General features: G+C 49.7%; 1 protein-coding gene across 4 annotated transcripts in view; it reads right to left on the bottom strand.

Annotated features, from left to right (window-relative positions):
* Positions 1 to 5,744, bottom strand: part of FAT2 (FAT atypical cadherin 2) — a 69,726-nt gene extending 63,982 nt beyond the window's left edge. For 3 of the 4 annotated variants that reach the window (XM_070414562.1, XM_070414559.1, XM_070414561.1), the window contains exon 1: positions 5,088 to 5,163. In XM_070414562.1, the coding sequence (XP_070270663.1) occupies positions 5,088 to 5,107 (20 nt within the window). In that variant the 5' untranslated portion in view covers positions 5,108 to 5,163. Of the gene's footprint in view, positions 1 to 5,087; positions 5,164 to 5,577 lie in introns of those variants that run through there. The other variant, XM_070414560.1, reaches the window with a different exon arrangement.
* Positions 5,745 to 23,587: the final 17,843 nt, after the last annotated feature.

Here is a 23,587-nt window from a genome sequence, read left to right as displayed (position 1 = left end):
GAGTGGAGCATGGATTGGAACAGTCTGTCTGAATTGAGTCTGAACCCTAAACCACTATCCCAGTGGCTCCCAAACCCAGTTGGACCTCACCTGGAGTTCCTGTGGAACTTGCAGAAATACAGGTTCCCTGACCCCACCCCAGACCCCACATTTCAATTTTGTAGACTTAGGATAGGTCTGAGAAACCAGTATTTTTTAATAACAGTCCTAGGCATTGGGGAGGCTCAGCTCGTAATGAGGCTACCCCTGAAATATGACAGTGAAAACAAAACAATTTAAAGGTGAAGTTTAATGTAGCAACTTCCAAATTAACTAACTCACTGAGCCTCTCTAATCATCAGAGTTCTCCTAGTGATGGGACACGCCCCACAGGAAGGTTTTTCGGAACAGCCTGGCTGGCTGGGTAATAGCTACACTTGGGGTGGGGTGGTGACTGACAAGGGATCCCAGGAGGGCTCTTGGGGGCTGGTGAGGCCATTGTTTGTGTTCACTTGGTAAACATCCATCAAGCTGTAACTTAAACGGATGCACTGTGGTTTGGAATATTTACAAAAAGAAAAAAAATCAAGGTTGACCACTTGTCTGAGACACTGTACAAGGAGTCCTTGCACAGAGTAGAGATCTGTACTAGGAATCCAGTAGGGGCTTTCTCATTGTCCCCTTCCAAGAGTTTGAGATTCTGGGATTTAAATTTTCCAAGAGCCTATGATTTCTGAGTCAATCCCAAGATTTCAGGAGCGCCCAAATCTGTAAAGTAGCTAACATTTAGTGAGCTCTTAATGCGTGGTGACTATCGGCTTTACGTGTGTCCACGCACAGCTGCCCTGTGAGGTGAAGAGCACGCTGCACCCCTACCCCTCAGGGAGGTGGAAGGATGTGCCCAAGGTCACAGTCAGGACAGGACCTCCGACCCCTGGCTCCAGAGCTCATGCGTCCACCCATGGTGCCATAGTAATATTAGCTCTGCCCCTTCCCAAGGTTGAACTTCTAAATGTCTAAAGGACGCATTATGTGCCATCTAGCCTTGCATTTGCTGAAAGGACCCCAGAGGGAAGGGGATGCTGCAGGGGTAGACAGCAAGCAGCTCTGACCTGGGACATGTGAGCACACACAGGCCAACACGCACACACACGCTGACGTTACCCCACAGCTGGCATGTATAGTCCTGCTCAGCTTACTCTGAGGCCAACTACTGTGGGCACTGGAGCTGAACGGGAACTGGGAACTGGAGAACTCTCCAGTGTGGGCTCCCTGCCATGGGATAGACAGCTGCTCTGCCACCTCACTGTCCCCACCCCCTCCTTGCAGGGGCCACACCAGTCTCAGGAATGGAAGAAGACTCAGCAGGGAGGGGGCAGGGAGGGGGCAGGGAGGGGGCAGGGAGGGGGCAAGGAGGGGGCAGGGAGGGGTTTCTCTCTCCTGCAGGCTCCAAACTGGAAGGCATCACCTCTTTCAAAACGAGATGGATTTTAGGAAATAATTTGATAATCAATGGGTAATGGTAGAATATCAGGCCCTGTAACTGGCCAAGCGGAGACAGGACATCTTAAACTTCTATTCCAACCCCTGTCTTTAAATGCATGCTCCACTCATAGCCACGTACACCCAGACAAGGTACTCTTTGCCGTAACTCCTTCAACACGGTCCTCCAGTATTTACAAACTACAAGCCATGCTCCTATGATGACTTTATGAAATCCTTATGTTTTAGAGCTATACATGGAAATATTTCCAGATGCAATGAGATATCTGGGATATGCTTCAAAATAATCTGGTGAGGCAAGGATCAGTGGGGATAGAGAGAAAGCGTAATTGTTGAAGCTGGTTGATGGGTTTGTTTGTGTGTTTTTTTAAAATACTATCCTGCTTACGTTTGTATATTTCTAGAATTTCCCATTAATAAAAAATTACATATAAATTACTTTTTTTTTTTTTAACCACACTTCTTGGCCTGGCACACAAGGCCTTCAGTGACCTGGCCCTGCTTGGCTGATAGCTCCTGTACACACCTGCCGTTACCTTTGAACCACTGTGCCTTTGCACATGCTACTTTCTCTTTCTGAATTGCCTTTTCCTTATTTAAGCCTTATTCAGCTTTCAAAACGGGTGGTCAGTGACAGCTCCTCCCAGAAGCCTCCCTTGATTCTATAACTGGGCTAACTCACTCCTCTGGGCCCCCATGCCAGCCTGAGTTTGCCTCTATTTTACCCCCTACCTCAAGGTATTTTAAACCACCCACTACGGGCCTGCCTCCACCAACTGTGCATCTTTGGGAGCCTGACACTTCAGAAGTGCTTACTCAGTGTCTATTGAACAAATTGCTTGTTGAGGAATCAGAAGCTGTGTGACTGAAAGGAAGTGGGTTAGCTTTTCTGAGTCTATTCATCTCTACACTGAAAACAATAGCAACAACAAAAAGGAAAGGTAGTGGACAGTGACAGATGGCTGCAGCTATCTGTGAGTCTAACCTGGTGACAGGTGCATATAGAGGGGCTGAGTAAATCAGGTTTTCTTTCCAACATTTAAATCATATGCTTAGAAATGGCTCCCAGAAATGACACACCCACCCAGGACACCAGCACTAACTGGCTATTGACTTTAGGCAAAAATTCAAAACCCATGTTTCATCTGTAAAATGGGGCCAATAATTCTTGAAGGCAGATTTCAGGGAACTCCTGAGGACCTTGCAGTTGTACAATTACAGATTCCTGCGGACTCACTGGCAATAGGTATGGAGTGGTGTGTGTGCACACTTGGGTATGTGTGTGTGGCGGGGGGTGTTGGTGGGTGTTGGGGGGAATGGTCTGATTGATGTCCCCTATTCTCTGAAGGGCAGTTTAAGCTTGTTGCTAATCCCTAATTGTCCCCAGAGTATATGGGGACAATTGACTGGCCTCCAAGACTGACCACCCGTATAGAAAACAGCGTCATCTCATTACCTGGATTAGGCAGAGGAAAGTGAAAAGATCTGGCTAATGGGCCTGCCTTTCCCACTCACTTGCTGTGTGACTTCAGTCAAATTACCAGCCTTCTCTGGTGAGACTTCAGTGTCTCCATCTGTCTGATTTCATTGTCTCTAGGGCCCCTTCCACTCCCAGCTCTTATCTGTGATTGGGTTGGGCTAATGCTTAGTCCCTGTAAGCAACAGTTCTCATCTATGACTTAGAAATGAAGATTCATTCATTCTCTCAACAGATATGCAATGAGCTTCTTGTATGTGTCAGGCATGCTAGACACAGGTGCGTGCCTGAGCAACACCTAGTAGAAGAGAAAATATCAAACAAAGAATATACAAATAACTAAAATTCCAACTGTGATGTGTCTGAGGAAGAACTTTAGGGTGCTGTGGGTGATCTCCACCCCCGGGGGAGCAGGGGGAGCCCCTTGATGACTTCACTAACGACTGCAAACATAGTGAATAAGGCCCTGAGAACTACATTTCATTCTCACACCAGTTCTCTGAGAAAAGGACTATTATTATCCTCATTTTTCAGGTGAGGAGGCTGAGCATTAGAGAAGCTGTGGCCCAGGTCACACACGAATACTTTCCAGGATTTGGGCCCACACTTTTCTTTGTATGCCTGTCTAGAACCCCATTATGCATGGAAGCATTAGTACCAATAGTCATAGAAATAGTAGTACTGGGGTTCTGGGCTAGCTGAGCTTGTGCTGGGACCCAGGAGGCAGGGGAGCTTCCAGAGGCTCTGCCCATCCGGTCCTGAAGAAATCCAAAAGGCAGGGCCCGTCCGGAGTTCCGGAGGGCCCCTGAGTGTACCTACCTTGTTGCCCCAGTACACACTGCTTTTCTCTAAAGCTGCCCCACATTCTCTCCCGCCTGACCCCACGTGGCCAGCCGGAAGGAGACTTTCCAGGCGGAGGTGAGTTCAGAGCAGAGCGTGCAGAGAGTGGAGCATGGTGGCCCAACTCTCAGGGGATGGGTGTAGAGGCAGCTCAGGAACAGAGGCAGCCCGGCAGCCCCTCCCATAGAAAGCACAGGCCACCCTGAGAATGTCAGTGTCCTTCTGGGTCTGGTTCCCTAAGTCCCTAAGGAGGCCACTAAGAGTCATGGAATCAGTGGGGAGTCCAAGAGAGACCTTCACTCCCTCTAGTTATTCCCCCATTTTTCAGATGAGGAAACTGAGGCCCCAGATGCTCACGGAATAGGGCCCCTCTCTTCGGGCTAGCCAACATCGTACACTCAGCTCCTTCCTACCAGAGAGTAACCTGTGCTCCTGAGGGACCCAAGCTGCCGCTGCTGACTAGGGACGTTAAGCCCCTTGGGTTCCTCGCCCGCAAAATGCAATCATTCCTGCTCTGCCTACCTAACAGGCTTGTCAGGGTGAATCGATTAATTCCGGCTCTTAATAATCCAACCACCTTTATTTTACAAGTAGGGAAAAAGGCCCAAAGAAATAGTCCGAGGCCACAGAGCCTGTGAGTCACAGAGACGCAAATAATGAAATTCTCTTTTCACCTTGCCTGCTTTGAAAACTCAAATTTTTCAAATGACTGTGCATACTCAGCCCAGGCCCCCAGCACAGAAAGCATCCAGCACATGTCAGCTGTAATAATAGCTGTTAGAACTGTCCTGCGTGGAGGGCACTGCCAACCTGCCCGGGCTCAGCTCCCCATCTGTGCAACCAGCTGAGGCACAGAAACACTGGAGTCCTGAGCCCAGGCACCAACTCCAGCGTGTGGCTGGGGGCAGAGGCAGCCTTCCGAGCCCTCAGCACACCTTTGCACAGCCCACTGTTCCCCACAGAGGGGCAGGTAGCACCCCCACTTCCCCCCAGTAGAGGGCTGAACTCTGGCCTGGTGGCTCTGCTCAGCGTTCCACTCCAGCTCTCCTGCCTCCAGAGATATGCATCGGATTCCTGCTTCCCCCAAGACGGAGCTGCTCCCACTCCCCCCACCCAACCCCAGTGTCGCCTCTGGTGCCTTGAAGACTCACAGCCTTTCACAGCCCTGTGAGCACCCCATTTCACAGCCAGGAAAGCTGAGGTTCTAATCCGGGTGAGCTAAAGAGTCGCAGGAGAGCCAGGGCTGGCAGGTTATCCAACTGTCCCTCCGGCCCCCACTCCGCCTTACCAGGTGGCTTTATCTGTCATAGGGCCCCTGTGCCCTCTGGACACACACAGCAACCAGCACCTCTCCTTTCTCTGGCCCCAGCGTTTCCCCTAAAACCACAGAGAACATGGCCCTCAAATCTCCCTGAAGGCTCATCCCCAGAAAGCCCAAGCAGGGGATTCCATTCTTCCGGGGACAGGAGTCCAACTTTCCATTCATGCAAATATGACCTTGCTCCTCCATGAGATCAAAGTCCTAGCCGTGTCCATTCCTGAGCCCCAATCCCCCGGCCCCAGACCCAGGCTGCTACATCTCTGGCTTCATTCAGTGCACCTGGGCGATCTAAGGCCCAGGTGTCCCTGTCCTACCCCTCCATGCCGGCCTCGGTCACGTCCTGGTTCTGTCCCCACTTGCCAAGAGTCCCCAACACCCGCCTTCTCTGGGACAAGGCACAAGAACGGATTTGCTTTGCACCCCCTCCCCCAACTTGCCATCCGCCAGCAGTTCTTACCTGTGCCCTTCAGGTAGGGGAGGGCGCCCGGCTGGGCTGCTGGGCTGGAGCCCCTTTCGCTAGCAATTCGCTAGCAACAGAGGCTGACAGGCTCCGGAGAGAGGTGCGGAGAGGGAGCAGGAAGGCGCGCACTGCACTCTGAAGAGGCTGCTGAGAAAGTTGGAGTAGGTGTGTCCCAGCCCAGGAGGAGGAGGGAAAAGGAGGTGGGAGAATTGAGGCGGATCATCCCCTCCTGCCAGCTCTCTGTCTCACCGAGAGGGAGGGAGGGAGCCAACTGGGTTGTGGCCCAGAACTCACGGTGGGGAATCGAGTCATGGAAAATGACGGCTGGAAAGTTGCTGAGAAATCAGGCCCATCTCCACCTCCCTTCTCAGTTTTACAGGGACCAAGGGAGACCCTAGACAGGTAGTGCTTTTCCCAGGACACACAGAGACCATGGCGGGACTGGGAGAGGACCCAAGCTGCTAGCTTTCGGGCCACTGCCCTCCCCCATGCTACAGATCTGAGAGACAACCAGTCATCCCTCCGCCCAGCACCTGGTTCCAAACCCTGGCACTGCCATGTCCTGTCTCCGTAACCTTGGGTGAGTAACTTCATCAGAGCCTCAGTTTCCTTTTGTGGAAAAGATGGAGGCAGTAACTCCTACCTCATGAGGTTGTTGTGGGGGTTGGACGAGATAAAGTTGGTGGAAAGCATTTGCAGAGAAAGTCCCTCATAAAAGGTAATTCTTCTTATCCTGTTATTGGCTGTGACTCCCTCCATAAACAACAGCCTCTCTGAGCGCTGGCTTCCCGCCTGTCTCTGAAATGGGGGAACAAGAATCTCTACTTCCTACGGTTGTGCAGATTCATGAGACAGATGATGTGCGTAAAGGGCAAAGCACAAAGCCTGGCATCTCGCTGGGAAGCAAGACACCTTAGTTTCGACATATTTTACAGGCTGCCTCTCTCCTCTGGCTCCCCAAATATTCCAATGTGCTCCCCATGTTGAGAACCAATGTTTCAAGGGAAGGGAAGAAGAATTAGACAGAAAATAGTGCTCGCTCTCTCTCTCTCATTGCCACTCTTTCTTGTTATAGATGTATTTATTTGCTTGTTTCTTGTGCACACACAGGTAAGGCCCTACACCTCCCCTTTTCCAGGCACTGGGCCAGGAACTGGGGACTTAAAGGGAAATGAAATAGTTCCTGCCCCACGAGCTGAAATCAGCTCTGCAACCATCCTGTCTAATTCCCTCTCTTCCCCCAGGACTTGCAGCCCCTCTGCAGCTTTCCTGGCAAATAAGTGAGTCTTTGCTTGCACACCTCTAGTTACAGGGAGCTCATTACCTCTCCCAGAGGTCAGTTCTGATTGTTAGTAATTCTTGATGTTCGTGAGCAGCCATCCTTGAGCCCGGTTAATACTCAAGAATTCTACATGTTATTACTGTTAGTATAAACTATATGTTCCAAGGCAAATGACTTAGATTTGCAAAGTCTCTGTTTCCTTATTTGTTAAATGGACTCACAACTGCCGGGGCCACTCAGAACAGATCTACTTCCTCTACCATGTGACAGAAACTGAAGCTGAATCTGTGGTCTCAGACTGGTTTCCTAGAAGTTCAAGCCGGACCCTATGGCTAAGTGGAACCGTTAAGGCTCATGAGGCTCTTGGCTGCGTCCCAGCTCTTGGAATATGTTCATTCATGAGCTGCTGCGGCTCTGTGGGCTGTGCCCCGAGACCTGTCACTAGCAGCGGGGATGGCCACAGGTGTTAAGCAGGCTGCTGCGGTGTGCTGCCCGAGCTGCCCAGAGGAGCTCCCTTCGAGGAAGACTCTCCAAGGTCCCCTCCCCCAAGCTGCCCCAGCCCTGCATGAGAATCCTAGGGGTTTGCAGTGTGAGGGGAGCTACTGCAATCCACTTTCCACTTCAGTGGGAAGGCCACCCTGGGTAATTATCCACTTGGCTGATTGCCGCCCAAGTCCCCGAGTCTGGGCCAGTTAGGCATTAACCCGAGGGAGGGTGGCTGAGCGGCCCCACGAGCCCTCTGACTAGTCATGTGTGGAGTGGCAGGTGACTGTCTTCCTTCGGGGCCCCCATCTGGGCCAAGGGTGGCCTCCAGCTTGCCCAGGGCAGGAACTGTCCCCCTGGGGGGCAGGGGAAAGGGGGAGGTGAGTGTTGGGATGGGTTGCAGAATCCCATAATGCTACCGGCATTCATCCTCTCCTCTCCTCTCCTCTCCTGACCCAGGTCCTAATCCCTCTCCTCCCTGCTGGCTCCAGGACCCAGCTGGGGATCTGCTGGCCTCTAGTCCTTCATGCACCAGGAGATGGACTCCTCAGTGTCCCCAACCCCCATCATGCTTGGAAGCCTCTCGTTCCCAGGCCCCTGCTCACAGCCTCCTGGGTATCCGAAATTGTACCTATCCATCTCGGTACAATTATACGCCACCTCCCTTCTGTGAGCTCCCCCTGACCATGCCCCAGATCTGACTGATTAGTAATAATCCTATAGAATAAACACGTAATATGCAAATCGACCAAACAGCGGAATGACCGGTCTCTATGACGCGCACTGACCACTAGGGGGCAGACGCTCAATGCAGGAGGTGCCCCCTTGGTGGTCAGTGTGCTTCCACAGGGGAGTGCCGCTCAGCCAGAAGCCAGGCTCACGGCTGGTGAGCGCAGCGGCAGTGGCAGAAGCCTCTCCCACCTCTGCTGCAGGCAGGCGGTAAGGAGTGAGGGGTCCCGGACTGTGAGAGCCCCAGACTGCAAGAGGGATGTCTTACTGCCAGCTTAGGCCTGATCTCGGAGTGGGGGAGGAGAAGGGAATCGAGCCTAAACTGGCAGGCGGACATCCCCCGAGGGGTCCCAGGCTGCGAGAGGGTGCAGGCTGGGCTGAGGGCCCCCCCCCCCCCCCCCCCCCAGTGCACGAATGTTGTGCACTGGGCCTCTAGTAATATTAATAATTGCCCATCTTTATGTCAGGCACTCAACTCAGCACTCTGCAGGGATTACCTACTTTCTCTGAATACCACCACAATGGAATAGGTGCTGTTATCAATCTCTATTTTTCACATGAAGAATCTGAAGCTCACAAAAGTTTTAACCACTGACCTGACATTGCTGGTCTAAACTAAGCTGAGTTTCAAACCCTAGTCTGTCTGAATCTAACCACTGAGCTGCACTTCCTGGGTCTCTCCTTCCAACCTGCAACCCTCTGGCTGCACTTCCTGTGTGACCCTCTGCTTTGTGTCTCATGTCTCTGTGCCCCTCTCTTCCCTTCAAGCCCAGCCCCACTTTATTTTCACCTCCTCAGGAATGTATCTCTGTCCAACCCCGTGGTTCTCAGCCAAGGCTGTACCCCTGGGAGTCTGGGAGTGGGGGTGGGGGCTTCAACAAATCCTGATGCCCAGGCCCCACTTCAGACCAGTTGCATGGAACTCTCTGGGGTGGGCCCCGCATGGGGGTTGCTACACAGGGGCAGGCTTGTTGCAGGCACTAAAGAATTACATCTGATTCTGAATGCCCCGTCCGGACCTGTTTCCTGAGCTCAGTGAAGCAGGTATTGAACTCTGGTCTTTAACATCGAGCTCTGAGGTTCCACAGTTCCGCTGTTCCCTGCAAGGATGCTGTAGGCTTCTAACGAAAGACCTAGCAAATAGTCGCCATCCACTCCCCTGCTTGCCTAGGAAAGCTGCTCTCTCCCGTGGACTGGCCGACCTGTCCCTCCCTGCCTCCTAGGTTTTCCTACTCTCATTGTGGGGTGGAGAGCATACATAGGGGCCTGAGCAGCGATGAAAACCCTAAGCAGGTGGCAAATTTGAGGTGCCCATAGAGTCTGGAAGCACCGATAGTATTATTTTCATGTTTAACAGACTGAACCCCTTTGAGTCCTTCTGGGGCAGGCGAAAGGCTCAGGTTTATGTGGTGAAATTCAGACACACATCATCAGAAACAGCACATCACAGATGCATGTGCAGGGTTGGTTGGCCAATGGCCTGGTTGGCCCAGGACTGAGGGGGTTCCCAGGATGTGGGACTTTCAGTGCTATAACCGGGAGGGTCCCAGGGGAAGGGGACTAGTCGGTGACTCTAGAGGCAGGACCTGCTGCCTTACTGCATTACCCACACCTGTTGCACACCCAGCGGAGGTGCCAAGTGTGTGTGGTCTATCTTGGAAGACCAACCTTGAGAGAAGATGCAGCTCACTGGGAACAGTGGGCTGATGGACTGGTGACACTGAGACGGTGTGTTCAATGAACATGAAATGCAAACTGTCATTTCCAGGGCAGGGGTTCCTCCGACAGACTGCGTTCTCCCCGGGGAGGGTCACACCGCAGGATGGGAGTGAGGCTGGGAGACAGGTCCAGAACAGAGACCCTGGAGTCTGCTCTGTGGACAGAAAAGGCTCAGAGGCCTGGGTGTCAAAGGGACATGATGCCTTTAAGGAGGATGAAGTCATCGGGGCTGAGGCCACCTGGCTGCTTAAGGCCTGCAGGCTGCAGCCGAGAGGGAGAGGCAGAAGGTGGAAGGCAGGTGGGACGTGGGGGCCGAGCCTGGGATGTCAGCTCTGCTGCTGACAGACGGGACCCAGCAGGAGTGGGAACGGCCAGCCCTGGCGTTGCCTGGGGTGCCCGGGAATGTAATCAAACACCCAGCAGACCCGCTGGCCATGGGCATCTGGATACCACCGGGCCCTCCAGCTCATCCCGACCCCCAGCTGGCAGTTCTGACAGGCTCCTGCCAGGAGAAGCGTCCGGCCTTGTTGGCCAGGCCAGTGAGCATGAGCTCATCTGCCACCAATCCTGCCCTCCTCGGCCTGCCCCAAGCTGGTGCTGGTGGGCGGGGCTCTGTGGTAGGAGCTAATGGAGCCGGGCAGGCCTTGTCAATGGCCTTGGTTAGGTCATCCCAACAGGAAGCCTGGAAGGTGGACTTGAAACCGAATCTCTGATGTTATCCCCACCCTGACCTGCCCCAGACTTGGGGCTTTGATGTGGCCCTGGCCCAGGGAACCAGTACCCTCCCTGGTCCCCTTCTCCGCAACCATGAACTACATTCCAGCATCATCTCCCATTTATCCCTATTGTTTGGTAGCAACAACAATAACAACTGTGGTGCTAATAACTAATATTTGTTATAATTTAGGTACATAATTTCATTTAATCCTCAAATAGATTGTCCTAATGAAGTACTGCTATTATCCTCATTCTCATTTTGCAGAGGAAGAAACTGAGAGTCAGAGACTTAACTGACCTGTCCCTGGTCATCCTCCCCTTAAACGGCAGAGCCAGGATTTGGACTAGGTTTTCTGGTTCCCAAACCTGAGCTCTGAGCCTTCACCCTAGTGTTATGCCCCAACCGGATCACAGGAGTGGGATCCATGAGCAGGCCACGGGCATCTGGAAGGCCCCGCACTTGATTCAATGCTCTGCTGTCTCTACCTTGCAAATCTCAATTTTAAATATGGTTCTTATATTGTCAAACTGCAGATCAGCCGGTTTACTGCTCCCCAGCCTCAGCCCAGAACCCTCCACCTGCTCATGTGGGGTGTCTACCCAGATCGCCGTCCCCCCACACTTACCTGGCACTGCTCAGTAGCATCTCCTCATCTCCCCACCATGAGCGTAGGACCGTGGGGAGTCTGTGCCCTTGTAGAGCACAGGTTGCTCTGTTCTGGTCTCACAGTGAGGTCAGAACAGGCTGTCACTGTGTGGCCCTCACCCTACTGGCTGCACTCACAGGGTGTGTGGAGCACAGGATGAGGGCTGTTCTTAAAGTTAGGCAGCTGGATTCAAACCCAGCTCTGCCATCTTGCAGCTATGTGGCCTTGGCTCAGTTACTTAACCCCTCTGGGAAGCAGTTTTCTCATCTGCCAAATGGAGATGGGAACGGTTCTTATCTTACAGGGGTGGGGGTGTCCTCAGGATTAAATAGGTGATGAATCAGTAAAACACTAAACACAGTGCCTGGGGCAAAATGGCAGTTTCCTGGATCAGTTTAGTATCTAATTTATCCATGAATTCCCTACAGCTCTTTGTATCCTGTACAAATGAATGAAATGTGATAGGTGCAGAGGATGGATAGACGTGAAATTCCTTTGGAAGTGCCACAGTGTCACGCGTGTGGAGAAACAGGATGTAGTTTTACAGATGAAGAAACTGAGGCCCAGTGAGATTTGCTGGCCTGTTGAGGCCCCGCAGCCCTCCCTCTCCCCCCTCACTGGGTGCTTGGGTCCTGCTGGGTCAGTTCAAGGCCAGCAGGGCAGAGGTCCTGGGGAGCAGGGTCTGCTCTCTGCTGCCTGAATTCCAATTCCGGAGGCAGCTCTGGCAGCCCCACCAGCCCTGTCTCCCTCGGCAGCACATTCCAGACATTCTGCCCAGGCTAGAAAGAGGCTGGCCCTGAGGGAGGCAACCCCAGAGCCTTGGCCTAGCCCGGGAGAGAGGCCTGTGTCGCCCAGGAGCTGAGCGGGGATTGCTGGTCACTCCGATGCCATGGCATTTCAAGCCCTCCTCACTGGGCCGGCCTCAGGCCCACCCAAGGCCCAAGATTCTGGGAGGGTTGTGCAGGGAAAGTAGCCCAGTAGCTGCCTAACTGCGGACTTTGTAGAAATCATCTGGTGGGAATAGAGGTCAGGGGCTAACATGCTCATTCTAGGCGCCCCCTGACCATGGAGAGGCCCAGGACTCTGCATTTCTAAATGAGCCTCCAAGAGGCTGATTCAGTCCACTGTGTAAATGATAGATGAGGAAGCTAAGGTCAAGAGAGGGAAGGGATTGCCCACAGTTACCCAGCAACAAGGAGCCACTGCCCTGCTGGAAATAGGAGGGGCTCAGAGGCAAACTGCACAAGGACAGAGGAATCCAGGAATGGAGGAGGGCTGAGAGCAGATCAGCTCAAAGTTAGAAAAATGGGAGTACTTGCCCCTCCTCTCCCCATCTACCCCCCCCCCCCCCGTGCCTCCTCCCCCACGGAGGCTGCTAACTGGCCTAACTCAGGGGGCATGGAGCACCAGCCTCTCGCACTCTGGCTCTGAATATCACTGTGTGATCCTCCCTCCCCCGACCCCCCACCCCGACTGCACTCATCAGGGGTGTGGAGCATAGGGTGAGGGTTGTTCTTGAAGTTAGGCAGCTGGATTCAAATACAGCTCTACCATCTTGCAACTGTGTACAACCTCTGGACATCCATCCCTCCTCCATCTCTTCTCTTCTAGCGGCTTTCCTTTTCCTATCATTGTGTACAAGAGAGAGCACTACTTGGAGTAAAACATCCTGGGCTCAAGTGACAACTGAGTCACTGCCGTGCTGGGTGGTCTTAGGCAAGTTCCTTACCCTCTCTGAGCTCAAGTTACTCATCTGTACAATGGTGGACTAGAGCAGCTTTTCTCAAAGTGCAGTTCATGGATCAGCTCCACAGAAGCCCCCAGAAACTTTGCTAAAATTCAGATTCTCAGACTTCCAATCAGATAAAATGGGTGGAAATTTTTGGAGAAATCTTCTTATTTAAATTTTGCATTTAGACAAGTAATACATGATATATTTTCCTTATAAAATAATAAAACATTACATTAAAGGCTAAAGCCCTCTTTGCCAGTGCCACCAATGCCTTCTCCAAAGGCAACCAATGTAATCATTTTCATACACAAATATACCACCAGTATGAAATACAGGGTGGGGCAAAAATAGGTCTACAGTTGTTCATATAGAAAATAATGCAATAATCAATAAACAATATACAAGGATACACTCTATGTTTTGCATCCTCACAACTGTAAACCCACTTTTGTCCCACCCTGTATATAGCATTTGGGGGGTTGTTTGTTGGGGGGAGGTGGTTGTTAAAACAGTATCTTGTGTGTCATTCTGCAACTTTTCTCTCAACAGTATCTCAACAGGGTTGGACAGGAGCATTTCACGGAGTACACGTACATCCACTTTACGCTTCCAGCCCCAGGGTTATTCTGGGGCTCACTCGGGTTTGGTTTGAGAACCTCTGAGCTACATAAATTCTCACATCACATCTTATGAGTCTAATTTTGACATAGGATAGTGGCAGGGGCAGTGAGATATCTCTCAGGGATGAGAGAATATCCTACCTAAATGGAGTGTCCTTGGCGCTTGAAGCTGGACTCCACTGCTCAGATAGTCCCTATCAAGGGTGTGGTCCCCTGGGATCCAGCCTAGCTGCTAGGGCCTCCTACTTCCCTTCCTTAGAACCCTCAGGGCCACTCCCTTCCTCCCTTGCCAGCCCTTGATCACCCTGATGTCATCTCTGCAGGTGAGGCTGACTCAGGCTCTCTCTGCCATCCCGAGGGCAGCTGCCCTGGTTTTGGATGGGGCCTGACTGGTTTGGCTTGGGGGGGAGGCGGGGGGGGTGGGGTGGGGGCTGGTTTCCTAATACCTCCTCTCTGAACCTTCAAGCACAAACCCTCTGGCTTTGTGAGGAACCCAGGAGCTGTCTGGGTCCTGAGTAGTGACATGCTCTTCACTGTCCTCAAGGTTCTGCCACAGCTGTGGGACCTTGACAAGCCCCCATCCTTCTCGAGGTGTTCCTCTCCCTGTCTGTAAAATAAGATGGCACTCCTTCATTTCTATGCCTGGAAAGAGCATCTAGTGAGCAAATCCATGCAAGATTTGTAGAATGAATAAAAGTTGAAAAGTCTTCCAACTCCTAAGGACTGTGCATTCAGGCCAACCAGTGGAACAAAATGCATACCGTGTGCGTAGCCTGGGAACTGAGGTGGGTAGCACCCTGGGAAAGACATGCTCCTTGCAAACAGTCTAGTTATCCAGTCGATCAATATTTCCCTGTAGTTTAGCATGGGGCAGGAGCGGAGCCAGGTCAAGGCAGTAAAGAAAGACAAGGAGTCTACTCACAAGTGATCAAGAAAGAGTGTGAATCAGGAGAGAGGCAAGTGGAGGTCATGGTCACACAGACTAAGGGTCCTGCAAAGAGGTCAGAGGAGAAAGTGACAGTGGGAAGATGGGGTGTATGGAGAGGCAAAGCAGGGAAGGGCATGTGCCACAGGGCAGGCTCTGTATAAATGTTTGCTAAAGTGAATAGACAGAATATTATAGGGACCAAATTATGATAAGTGGATACAAGAAATAGAGCCCTAGCTCGTTTTCCTCAGTGGATAGAGTGTCCACCCACAGACTAAAGGGTCCGGGACTCAATTCCAGTCAAGGGCACGTACCTTGGTTGCAGGCTCAATCCCTGGCCCTGGTCAGGGCATGTGTGGGAGGCAACTGATCAATGTATCTCTGTCTCTCCCTCTCCCTTCCACTCTCTCTAAAAAATCAGTGGGAAAATATCCTTGGGTGAGAATTAACAACAACAACAAAAAGAAATAGATGAGTGTGTTAAACAGATGACAGAAGTTAGCTGATGAAAGTAAGCTAGCATACATTGATGGATGGACACACGGATGGATAGATGGATGAATAGATAATGGACAAATGGATTGGCAAGCAGAGAGACAGACAGATAATCTTGGTCCAGAATCATTGGATTTAGGGTCAGATGTCCAAGTTTGGTTTGGGGCCCTTCTGCTTACTGACTCGTACTGGCCACGTGACCATAAGGATTTTGTGCTGAAAACAAGGGATGACCAGAAAATTATGAGAGTAATTAGCAGATGAGAGGGAGCAAATCTAAAGGACTTCTCAGCCCTAGATACACATCAGTAGCACAATGCAGGAGATTCACAACTGGTATGTAAAGTGACTGATAGAGGAATAGACGTAGGAGCTGGAATTTATATTACACAACAGTAGCTCCTACTCCATGAAGTAACGGGTGAGCAAACTGAGGGCCTGATGTTTCGGGGTTGTTTGAGGTCAGTGCCTGGATTACTTTTATCTCATCATCCAAACCACGCCCCTCCTCCCTGAACAGAGCACCTTCTGCTGGGATTCTCAGCTCTGCTTCCCTCCTCAGAATCATGGTGATATCCCAGACTCAAGGTCAGTATCCAGAGCCCACCGATATCAGAATCACTCGGACGCCCACTGACAAATGCACTTCAGGGGTCCCACCTCTGTCCCCTAAATCAGAGTACTTTGACATGCCCAGGTTGATGAGACCACAGTCCCTGATGATTGTTCATAAACTACCTGCTCATTTTGCTGCTGCTGCTGCTTGCCCAGGTTCACTGGTGGGAGTCTGGCAGGGTCGAGACTTGAACCTGGCTCTCCTGCTGCCTGCCTATTCCAGGGCCCTGCCAGGGCCTCCTGCCCACAGGCAAGGAAATGGCCCAAATGACCTCTCCATGGCCCTCAGCTCGGGGATTTCAGACTCCTCAGCAGCTCCCAGACACAAGCCGCTCCAGTTGCCTGAGGATTTCGAGCTAAGCCCTCCAGCTTTCACTGGGCTGCTGCTGGGATCCTTGAAAACCCGGGGATGAGGGAGGCCTAATGGAGATAAGTGGTTCTTGTTCCTCCTCCCGTCTGGCTGCTGCCCAGATGGAGGCCACACTGATGCCTACACTGAAGTGCCAGGCGTGGAGCCCTGGAGGCCAGGCAGGAGGAGTGGAGCTGCTCAGTGCCCACAGAAACCCGGTTGAGAGCAGCTCGCTCGGGCCTAGCGGCTCATTGGAATCACCTGTGGAGCTTTGCAGCTTCGGGGTGAGACTCTAGTTTCAGTGGTTCTCAACCTTGGCTGCACATTAGAATCACCTGGGAATCTTTTTAAAATCCTGATTTCTGGGCCTCATCCTCCCGAAATTCTGTGTCTTTGTTACTAATGTTGTGGCCCCACCCCACAACAAAGAAACAGAATTTCTGGAGGATGAGGCCCAGAAATCAGGATTTTAAAAAGATTCCCAGGTGATTCTAATTGCAGCCAAGGTTGAGGACCACTACTCTAGTTTTTTAATTTTGCAAATGAAGAATATGTGGTTAACCAGAGAGGGTAAGAAACTCGCCCCTCAATTCATGTCAACACACCCTGTTGGGCAATGGCGGTGGAGTGGTGAACAAGACCCCCACACTGCAAGCTAGTGACAAAAATGGAAGTAGAATCCTTCCCCAGCTTCCACTTCTTTGCACTTTACTCTTCCATCCCTTCCTTCACTCACTCACTCAGCAAATATTATGGAGCCCCTTGCCGAGGCCAAACTCTGCCCTGGGTGCAGGCAGTGCAGGAGTAAGACAGACAGATGTCCTGCCTTCCTGACCTTCCACTGGGAGGAAACAGAAAACAAACACACCAGCTAATCAATCTGCATGATTTGAGCAAGCTGTGTTCTCTAGAGAAAAGAGCAGAGAAAGGGCCGCAGTAGCTCGGAACTGTTCCAGCAGGGTGGTCAGGGAAGGCCACTCTGAGAGGTGACCCGGGAGGGCACCCAGCGTGACAGGGAGCCGGCCACACGGGTCAGAGAGGAAGCAGTCCAGGCGGAAGGAAGAGCAGCAGCCAGGCCATGTTTCGTGCTACGTCCAAGACCCAACCCCTTCCTCCATTCTGAACCTGGGGAACCACAGCCTGGAAGATAGCTTGAGGTATTTACCTTTTCGGTTTTTGTTCTGGTTTTTGCTCGGTTGGTGTCCGTGGGCAGTACTAGATGGAAGCTCAGAGAGGAGGTGCTGTGGGGTCTTGCTCACCACTCCAACTGAGGCCCAACTGGGCATGCGTTGATGTGAATTGAGGGGGAAAGTGGTAGGGGAGGGAATTCTGGTGAAGATGTGGAAAGTAAGAGTGTTTACCTCTAAGTACTCAACTGACAGTAAATGAGACTCTGCAAGATGCCAGTTGGTTACCAAAAAGTAACAAAGCCTCCCTCTTACCTGCCATAATTGCTCCACTTAATTCATTAAAGGATTATCCCAAGATGGAGGGGGGTGGAGGCCAACCTGGGAGTTCTGGCAGCAGCACAACCTCCTCCAAGACAACAGGGAGACCCCAACTGTGGAAAACAGTCAGGTCGGGGAGGCAGGGAGGCCTGGAGGCCGGGTTCTAGTCCTGTCCCTGCTCCTGAGAGACTGTGTGACCTCGGACAGGTTTCCTCCCCTCTCTGGGCCTCACTTCTCTTCTCTCATCTGTGCAATGAACGAGGTGGGCTAAAGAGTGGTTTCAAACTATGCTTGATGAAGCCTTAGAGTCCCAAAGAGGAGTTCTTAGGGGCTGCTTTGGGGGAAGGGGCAGTAGAAGGTAGACGGGACAGATCGAAGTGACACCCCACTCTTTTCAGCCAGAATGGCCCTATTGGAATCTGTTTCACACTCTGGGTTTCTTCATAAGCAGGTGATATGCACAATGATAATGAAAATAAATACTGAGCCCTGACATGTTGCTGGGCAGATTATATGTGATAATTCATATGAAATGCTTAGCACAATAACCCTGTCTAGTACTTGTATCTCAATTTTACAGATGAGGAAACTGAGGTGCTGAGCCATTAAGTAACTTATTTAGAGTCTGATCTGTGATACAAATGCTTGTAGTGAGGCCCCTGAATCTTCACTTTTAACCCTCCTTTGATTAATCGTACAGATGCTTTGTATTAAACTGACAGGCTCGTGGGGGCTCTACTTTGTACTAACACTGTGCCCTCGAGTGCCTCAGGGGTTATTGAAGGAGATAATGTACATGAGATGCTTAACATAGTACGTGGCTTATGGTAAAGGCTCAATAGTCATTAGCCATTATTATGATTATTAGCATTTTCACTTCATGTGAAGACTGATTCCACTTCTAAAATGTGTTCAGGAAGAACTGGAGTAGCTGATTCCTAAAGACCTTCCAGCCCTAGCGTCACCTTCTCAAAGGGAGGGATGGTGCTGTGGGCAGGCAGCACCCTGCTTCCCGGGAGATGCTGGCCAGTAAAGACATTTCTGCCAGTTTTTACAAAATGAGAAAAAGGACAAGTCATTGAGATTTCATCAAGTTCACTTTATTTCATTTAAAGGATTGTCCTTGAATCAGAGATGACACCCCATCTAACAGTAAAAATGCGTGGTGATTTTTGAACACTCGCTATGTCCCGTACACCTTACACAATGTTCTCGTTTAATCTCCACAACATCTCCATATCATTGAGGAAACTGAGGCCCAGCACTATCACCTAATTGTCTCAGGTCCACAGCTGGAACTCACACTGAAGACCTTGGGACACCAGAGCTCTGTGCTCTTGACCAATATGCTGTCTGTCCTAACAGCTTTATTGAGATACTAGAGGCCTGGTGCACAAAATTCATGCACTCAGGGCTGGGGGGAGGTCGCAGGCCAGGCCGAGGGACCCCACTGGTGCAGGATTGGGGTTGGGGAGGGATGTGGGAGGTTGGCCAGCCGGGGAGGGATTGCAGGAGGGCTCCAGGGTGTATGCAGCCCATCTCGCTCAGTCCCAATCCACCAGACCCCAGCAGCAGGCTAATTTACCAGTCGACTGTCTGCCCCCTGGTGGTCAGTGCACATCATAGCGAGCGGTTAAGCAGCCTTAGCATATCATTAGCATATTACACTTTGATTGGTTGAATGGCCGACCGGACTACCAGACACTTAGCATATTAGGCTTTTATTATATAGGATAATTTACATAACATGAAGTCAACCCATTTGAAGTGTGCGAGTCAGTGGCTTTCAGTTTATTTGCAGAGTTATCCAATGACCACCATAATCTAACTGTAGAACATTCTCATCATGCCAAAAAGAATCCTCATACCCATTACCAGTCGTTGCCCAGTCCCCATCCCTCTACCTCCAGCTCCTGCCAACCACTAATCTACTTTCTGTCTCTATAGATTAGCCTATTCCGGACATTTCTAATGAATGGAATTACATATACTGTATGTGTTCTTTTGTTACTGGCTTCTTTCACTGGGCACAATGTTTTCTGAAGTTCATTCATGCGGTAGCATGTATTAGTATTTCATTCCTTTCTATGGCTAAATAAAATCCCACTGTATGGGTATACCCTGCTTTGTTTATCCAATCATCAGTTGATGGTCATTTGGGCTTTTTCCATTTTTTAGCCATTAGGAATAATGCTGCTATGAAATTTGTGTGTGAGGGTTTTGTTTGTTTCTTTGTTTGTTTTGGGGGTTTTGAGAACATGTGTTTTCATTTTTCTTGGGTAGATATGGAGGAATAGAGTGGCTGGGTCATATGGTAACTCTATCCTTAATGTTTTGAAGGATTGCCAAACTGTTTTCCAAAGCAGCCATTTTGCAATCCCACTAGCAGTGTATGAGAGATCCCATTTCTCTACATCATTGCCACACTTGTCATCATCTGTCTTCTTGATTATAGCCATCCTAGTAGGTGTGAAATGGTACCTCACTCTGGTTTTGATTTGCATTTCCCTAATGACCGAGGCTATTGAACATCTTTCCATTTGTTTATTGACCATTCCTGAATCTTCTTTGGGGAAATGTCTATTCAAATCTTTTGCCCATTTTAAAATTAGGTTATAAGAGTTTTTATCCTGATACAACTTTACTATCATATATGTAATTCTGATACAACTTCACTATCATATAAATAATTTGCAGATATGTTTTTTTCCATTTTGTGGGTTGTCATTTCATTTGCTCGATGATGTCATTACAAGTACAAAAGTTTTTAATTTTGATGATGTCCAATGTATCAATTTTTAAAATTGCTTATTCTTTAGGTGGTGTATCTAGGATATCACTGTCTAATCCACATTTGTAAAGATTCATCCCTACATTTTCTAAGTATTTAATAGTTCTTTAATTTAGGTCTATGGTCCATATGGAGCTAAGTTTTGTATATAATGAGATACAGGGGTCCAAATTCACCTTTTGCATTGCTTAGTCAATTGTCCCAGCACCATTTGTTGAAAAGACTCTTCTTTCCACATTGAATTTTCTTGGTACCCTTGTCAAACTCAATTGACCATAGATGTAAGGATCTATTTTTGGACTCTCCATTATCTTCCAGTGACTTACATGCCCGTCCTGATTACTACAGCTTTGTAGAAAGTTTTGAATTGAGGAGGTATGAACCCTTTAATTTTGTTCTCTTTTTTTTTTCAAGATTGTTTTTGGCTTTTCTGGGTCCTTTGCATTTCCATATGAATTTTAGAATTAGCTTATTAAATTCTCCAAAAAATATTTAGGTCCCACTTTTAAGAGAGTTCTTTCTCTTATTAAAGAAGGCAATAGAACACAATAACTAAATTACTTTATTTGACAAAGAAAATAATCTTATATTGGGCCCCAAAAATTGTGAGGAATTTTGCCAGTCTATGAAATCCAAAAGTGACTTAGAAAGTTCTGGAAAATGGGCCAGATTTTGAGGTAGGATAGAGTGTGCACTGCTGAGGAGGAGGGGAAGATGGAAGAAGACGATGGCATCAAGGGGGGATGGAGGAGCCCACCCAGGCCCATGTCTGATGTTCAGATGTAGCTAATACTGACTGAGTACTTACCTTGAACTAAGCACTTTACATGCAGCATCTTATTTATGGTAACTCAGTCTTGAATTCACCACAGTCTTGAGTTCACGTTGTAGTCACTTGTTTAATTGCCTAACACAGCACTGTTGAATAGAAATATCATGTGAGTCACACATGTGATTTTAAATTTCCAGGAGCCAAATAAAAAATGTAAGAAGAAACAGGTGAGATTCATGCTGGTATTATATTTTTATTTAACTCAATATATTCCAAATGTTATCATTTTCAACATGTAATCAATATTTAAACATTTATTAGTGGGATATTTTTCATTCTTTTTTCTTACTAACACTTTAAAATCCAATGTGTTTTTATACATGTTCAGCATATCTTGACTCAAATGCTAAATTTTCATCATCAATATTTGACCTGTATATAGATTTCACAAGTTGAAAAAGTAGCTTCCCATTCCAGGGTTTGGTTTTTTTAAAAAAAAAACATATCTAAAAGTGAACCAAGTATCTGCTTTTAAATTTAAATTAGTAAAAATTAAATAAAGTTTAAAATTCAGATCCTCAGTCATAGTAACCAGATTTCAAATGCTTGGTAGCCATGGGTGGTTAGTGACTATCTCATTGGATACGCAGGCCAACACTCCTGTTACCTCCTGTATCATGAAGGCAGTGATGAAGTCAGCTCGTTTGCCACAAAACCCCTCGAACTGTGTGGGCACATAGTAGGTATTCAATAAACACATATTGAATAATGCATGAATGGATGAATCGATGAGCAAATTGAGCTAATGAACAAATGAAATAACTAGTAAACAAGCAAGTGAACTAACTAGGTCAGATGCCTACAGCTAGTGTCAAGGAGGGAATTCAAAGCCAGGTCTGACTCATTCCCAAATTATTGGCTGCATGAAACATATGTGGGTATAGGAAAGGAAGACAGAAGCCTGGGCCACGGAGCCAGGGATCGCCAGGATGCCCACAGTACCCTGCCAGGCTCCAGAGGCTCCCTTTTGCCCACCTGCCCTCCCTGACCTGCTGTCCCACCTTCTCCCTGGCCAAGCTGCGGGGGTGTTCCAGGAGCCTAGTGGACCAAAGGCTGGTAGGGGCCGGTGACGCCATGGACATGGTGACAGCCAGCCACACCAAGCATGAGGGCAAGAACCCCGGGCACAGGAAATGGGCACCAGCTGCACAGACAGAGCCCTCATTTGTCTTGAAATCTGCAAGACTGACCTCATATCTGGTCACAAGTCCTGGGGCCGGCCCAAGCCTGGACCGAGAAGCCAAGGGGAGACTTCAGTTTCAGTCACAGGACTTCAGCTGGAAGGAGTTAGCGGGATCACCTCGTCCAAAACCTTCATTTTGTAGATCAGGAAACCGAGGCCCAGGAAAGGCAAGGCCCAGGCGTGGTCGGACGATGGGCTCTTTACAAGGAAAGGCCACATCTTGGTTTTCCTGTTGCGGTGATACCACTGCTTCCTTTCACTGAAACGATACCAGGTCCGGGTTCTTGTCCAGCCCTGGCAGTCTTTCTGCCCCCCCACTGAAATGCCAGGCCCCAGTGTTTTTAGGAAGTTGTCACTATGCCAGGAATTTCCGCCGGTTCTGCTTTGAGCATTTGCTGACCGTCCTCTCTGCCTGAAATGCCTTTCCTCCCTTGCTCTGTCCTACTTCTCAGCCTGGCTGGATAACACCCACCTTCAAGGCCAGGCTCAACGTCACTGTTTCAGTGAAGTTTCCTGCTCTCGCACTGAACCTGTGCACCTCCTCCTGCCCTTATTCCTATTGCATGAGGCCCTCCCTGTTGGCTATGGGACAATGGAGAGAACCAGGTGGCTTCAGGGAACCATGTGGGCACTTCCATGGTTGATACCCAAGGTTGAAAGGAAGTTAAGGAAAATGATTTGCAAGAAAGATGGGGCTGGCCCTAGCCGGTTTGGCTCAGTGGATAGGGTGTCAGCCCGTGGACCAAAGGGTCCCGAGTTCGATTCCGGTCAAGGGCACAGACCTCAGTTGCAGGGGCTCCTCCCCGGCCCGGTTGGGGCGAATGAAGGAGGCAACCAATCGATGTGTTTCTCTCACATCGATGTTTCTCTCTGTCTTTCCCTCTCTCTTCCACTCTTCCTAAAAATCAATGGGAAAATATTCTCGTGTGAGGATTAACAAAAAAGAAAAAAGAAAAAGAAAAAGATGGGGGCTGGATGGCAGAACAGGATGGCTTGTAATCACGTGAGGATGTGGAGGCCCTGCTCTATCTGCCTGGAGGGGAAGCCAAAGGCCTGGTCCCGGGACGGGGACATTTCTCTGGGGACTCACTCGATCCCATTTTCACAAGGAGGTAGAACACAACGTGGTGGAAGACATGACCCCTGGCCTCCCAGAGCTTCAGCTCTAGTAGAGGAGACTCACTTATTCACTCACGCAGCTACCAAGTGCTGGGATGTTACTGTGTGCCAGACACTGTCTTAGGCGCCGAGGATAAAAGCAGGTTTGTGAGAGAGAGTGTGAGCGTGAGTGTGCGTGTTTGCAGAGGGGAAAGAGTAGACACTTAGCTATGAATTCTTTCAATGTGCTAAGTACTGTTCTAAATGCTGGGGCTACAACCGACTGTGGATACGGCAAGTATGTTCCTGCCTCAGGAAGTTCCTGTTCTGGTGAGAAAG

Source organism: Myotis yumanensis, unplaced genomic scaffold (genome assembly GCF_028538775.1).
Source record: "Myotis yumanensis isolate MYYU_CA2020_CCGP unplaced genomic scaffold, mMyoYum1.0.hap1 SCAF_5, whole genome shotgun sequence".
In the NCBI taxonomy this organism is placed as follows: domain Eukaryota; kingdom Metazoa; phylum Chordata; class Mammalia; order Chiroptera; family Vespertilionidae; genus Myotis; species Myotis yumanensis.
The sequence above is the reverse complement of the archived record's forward strand: the minus strand, read 5'-3'. Positions and strand labels throughout refer to the sequence as shown.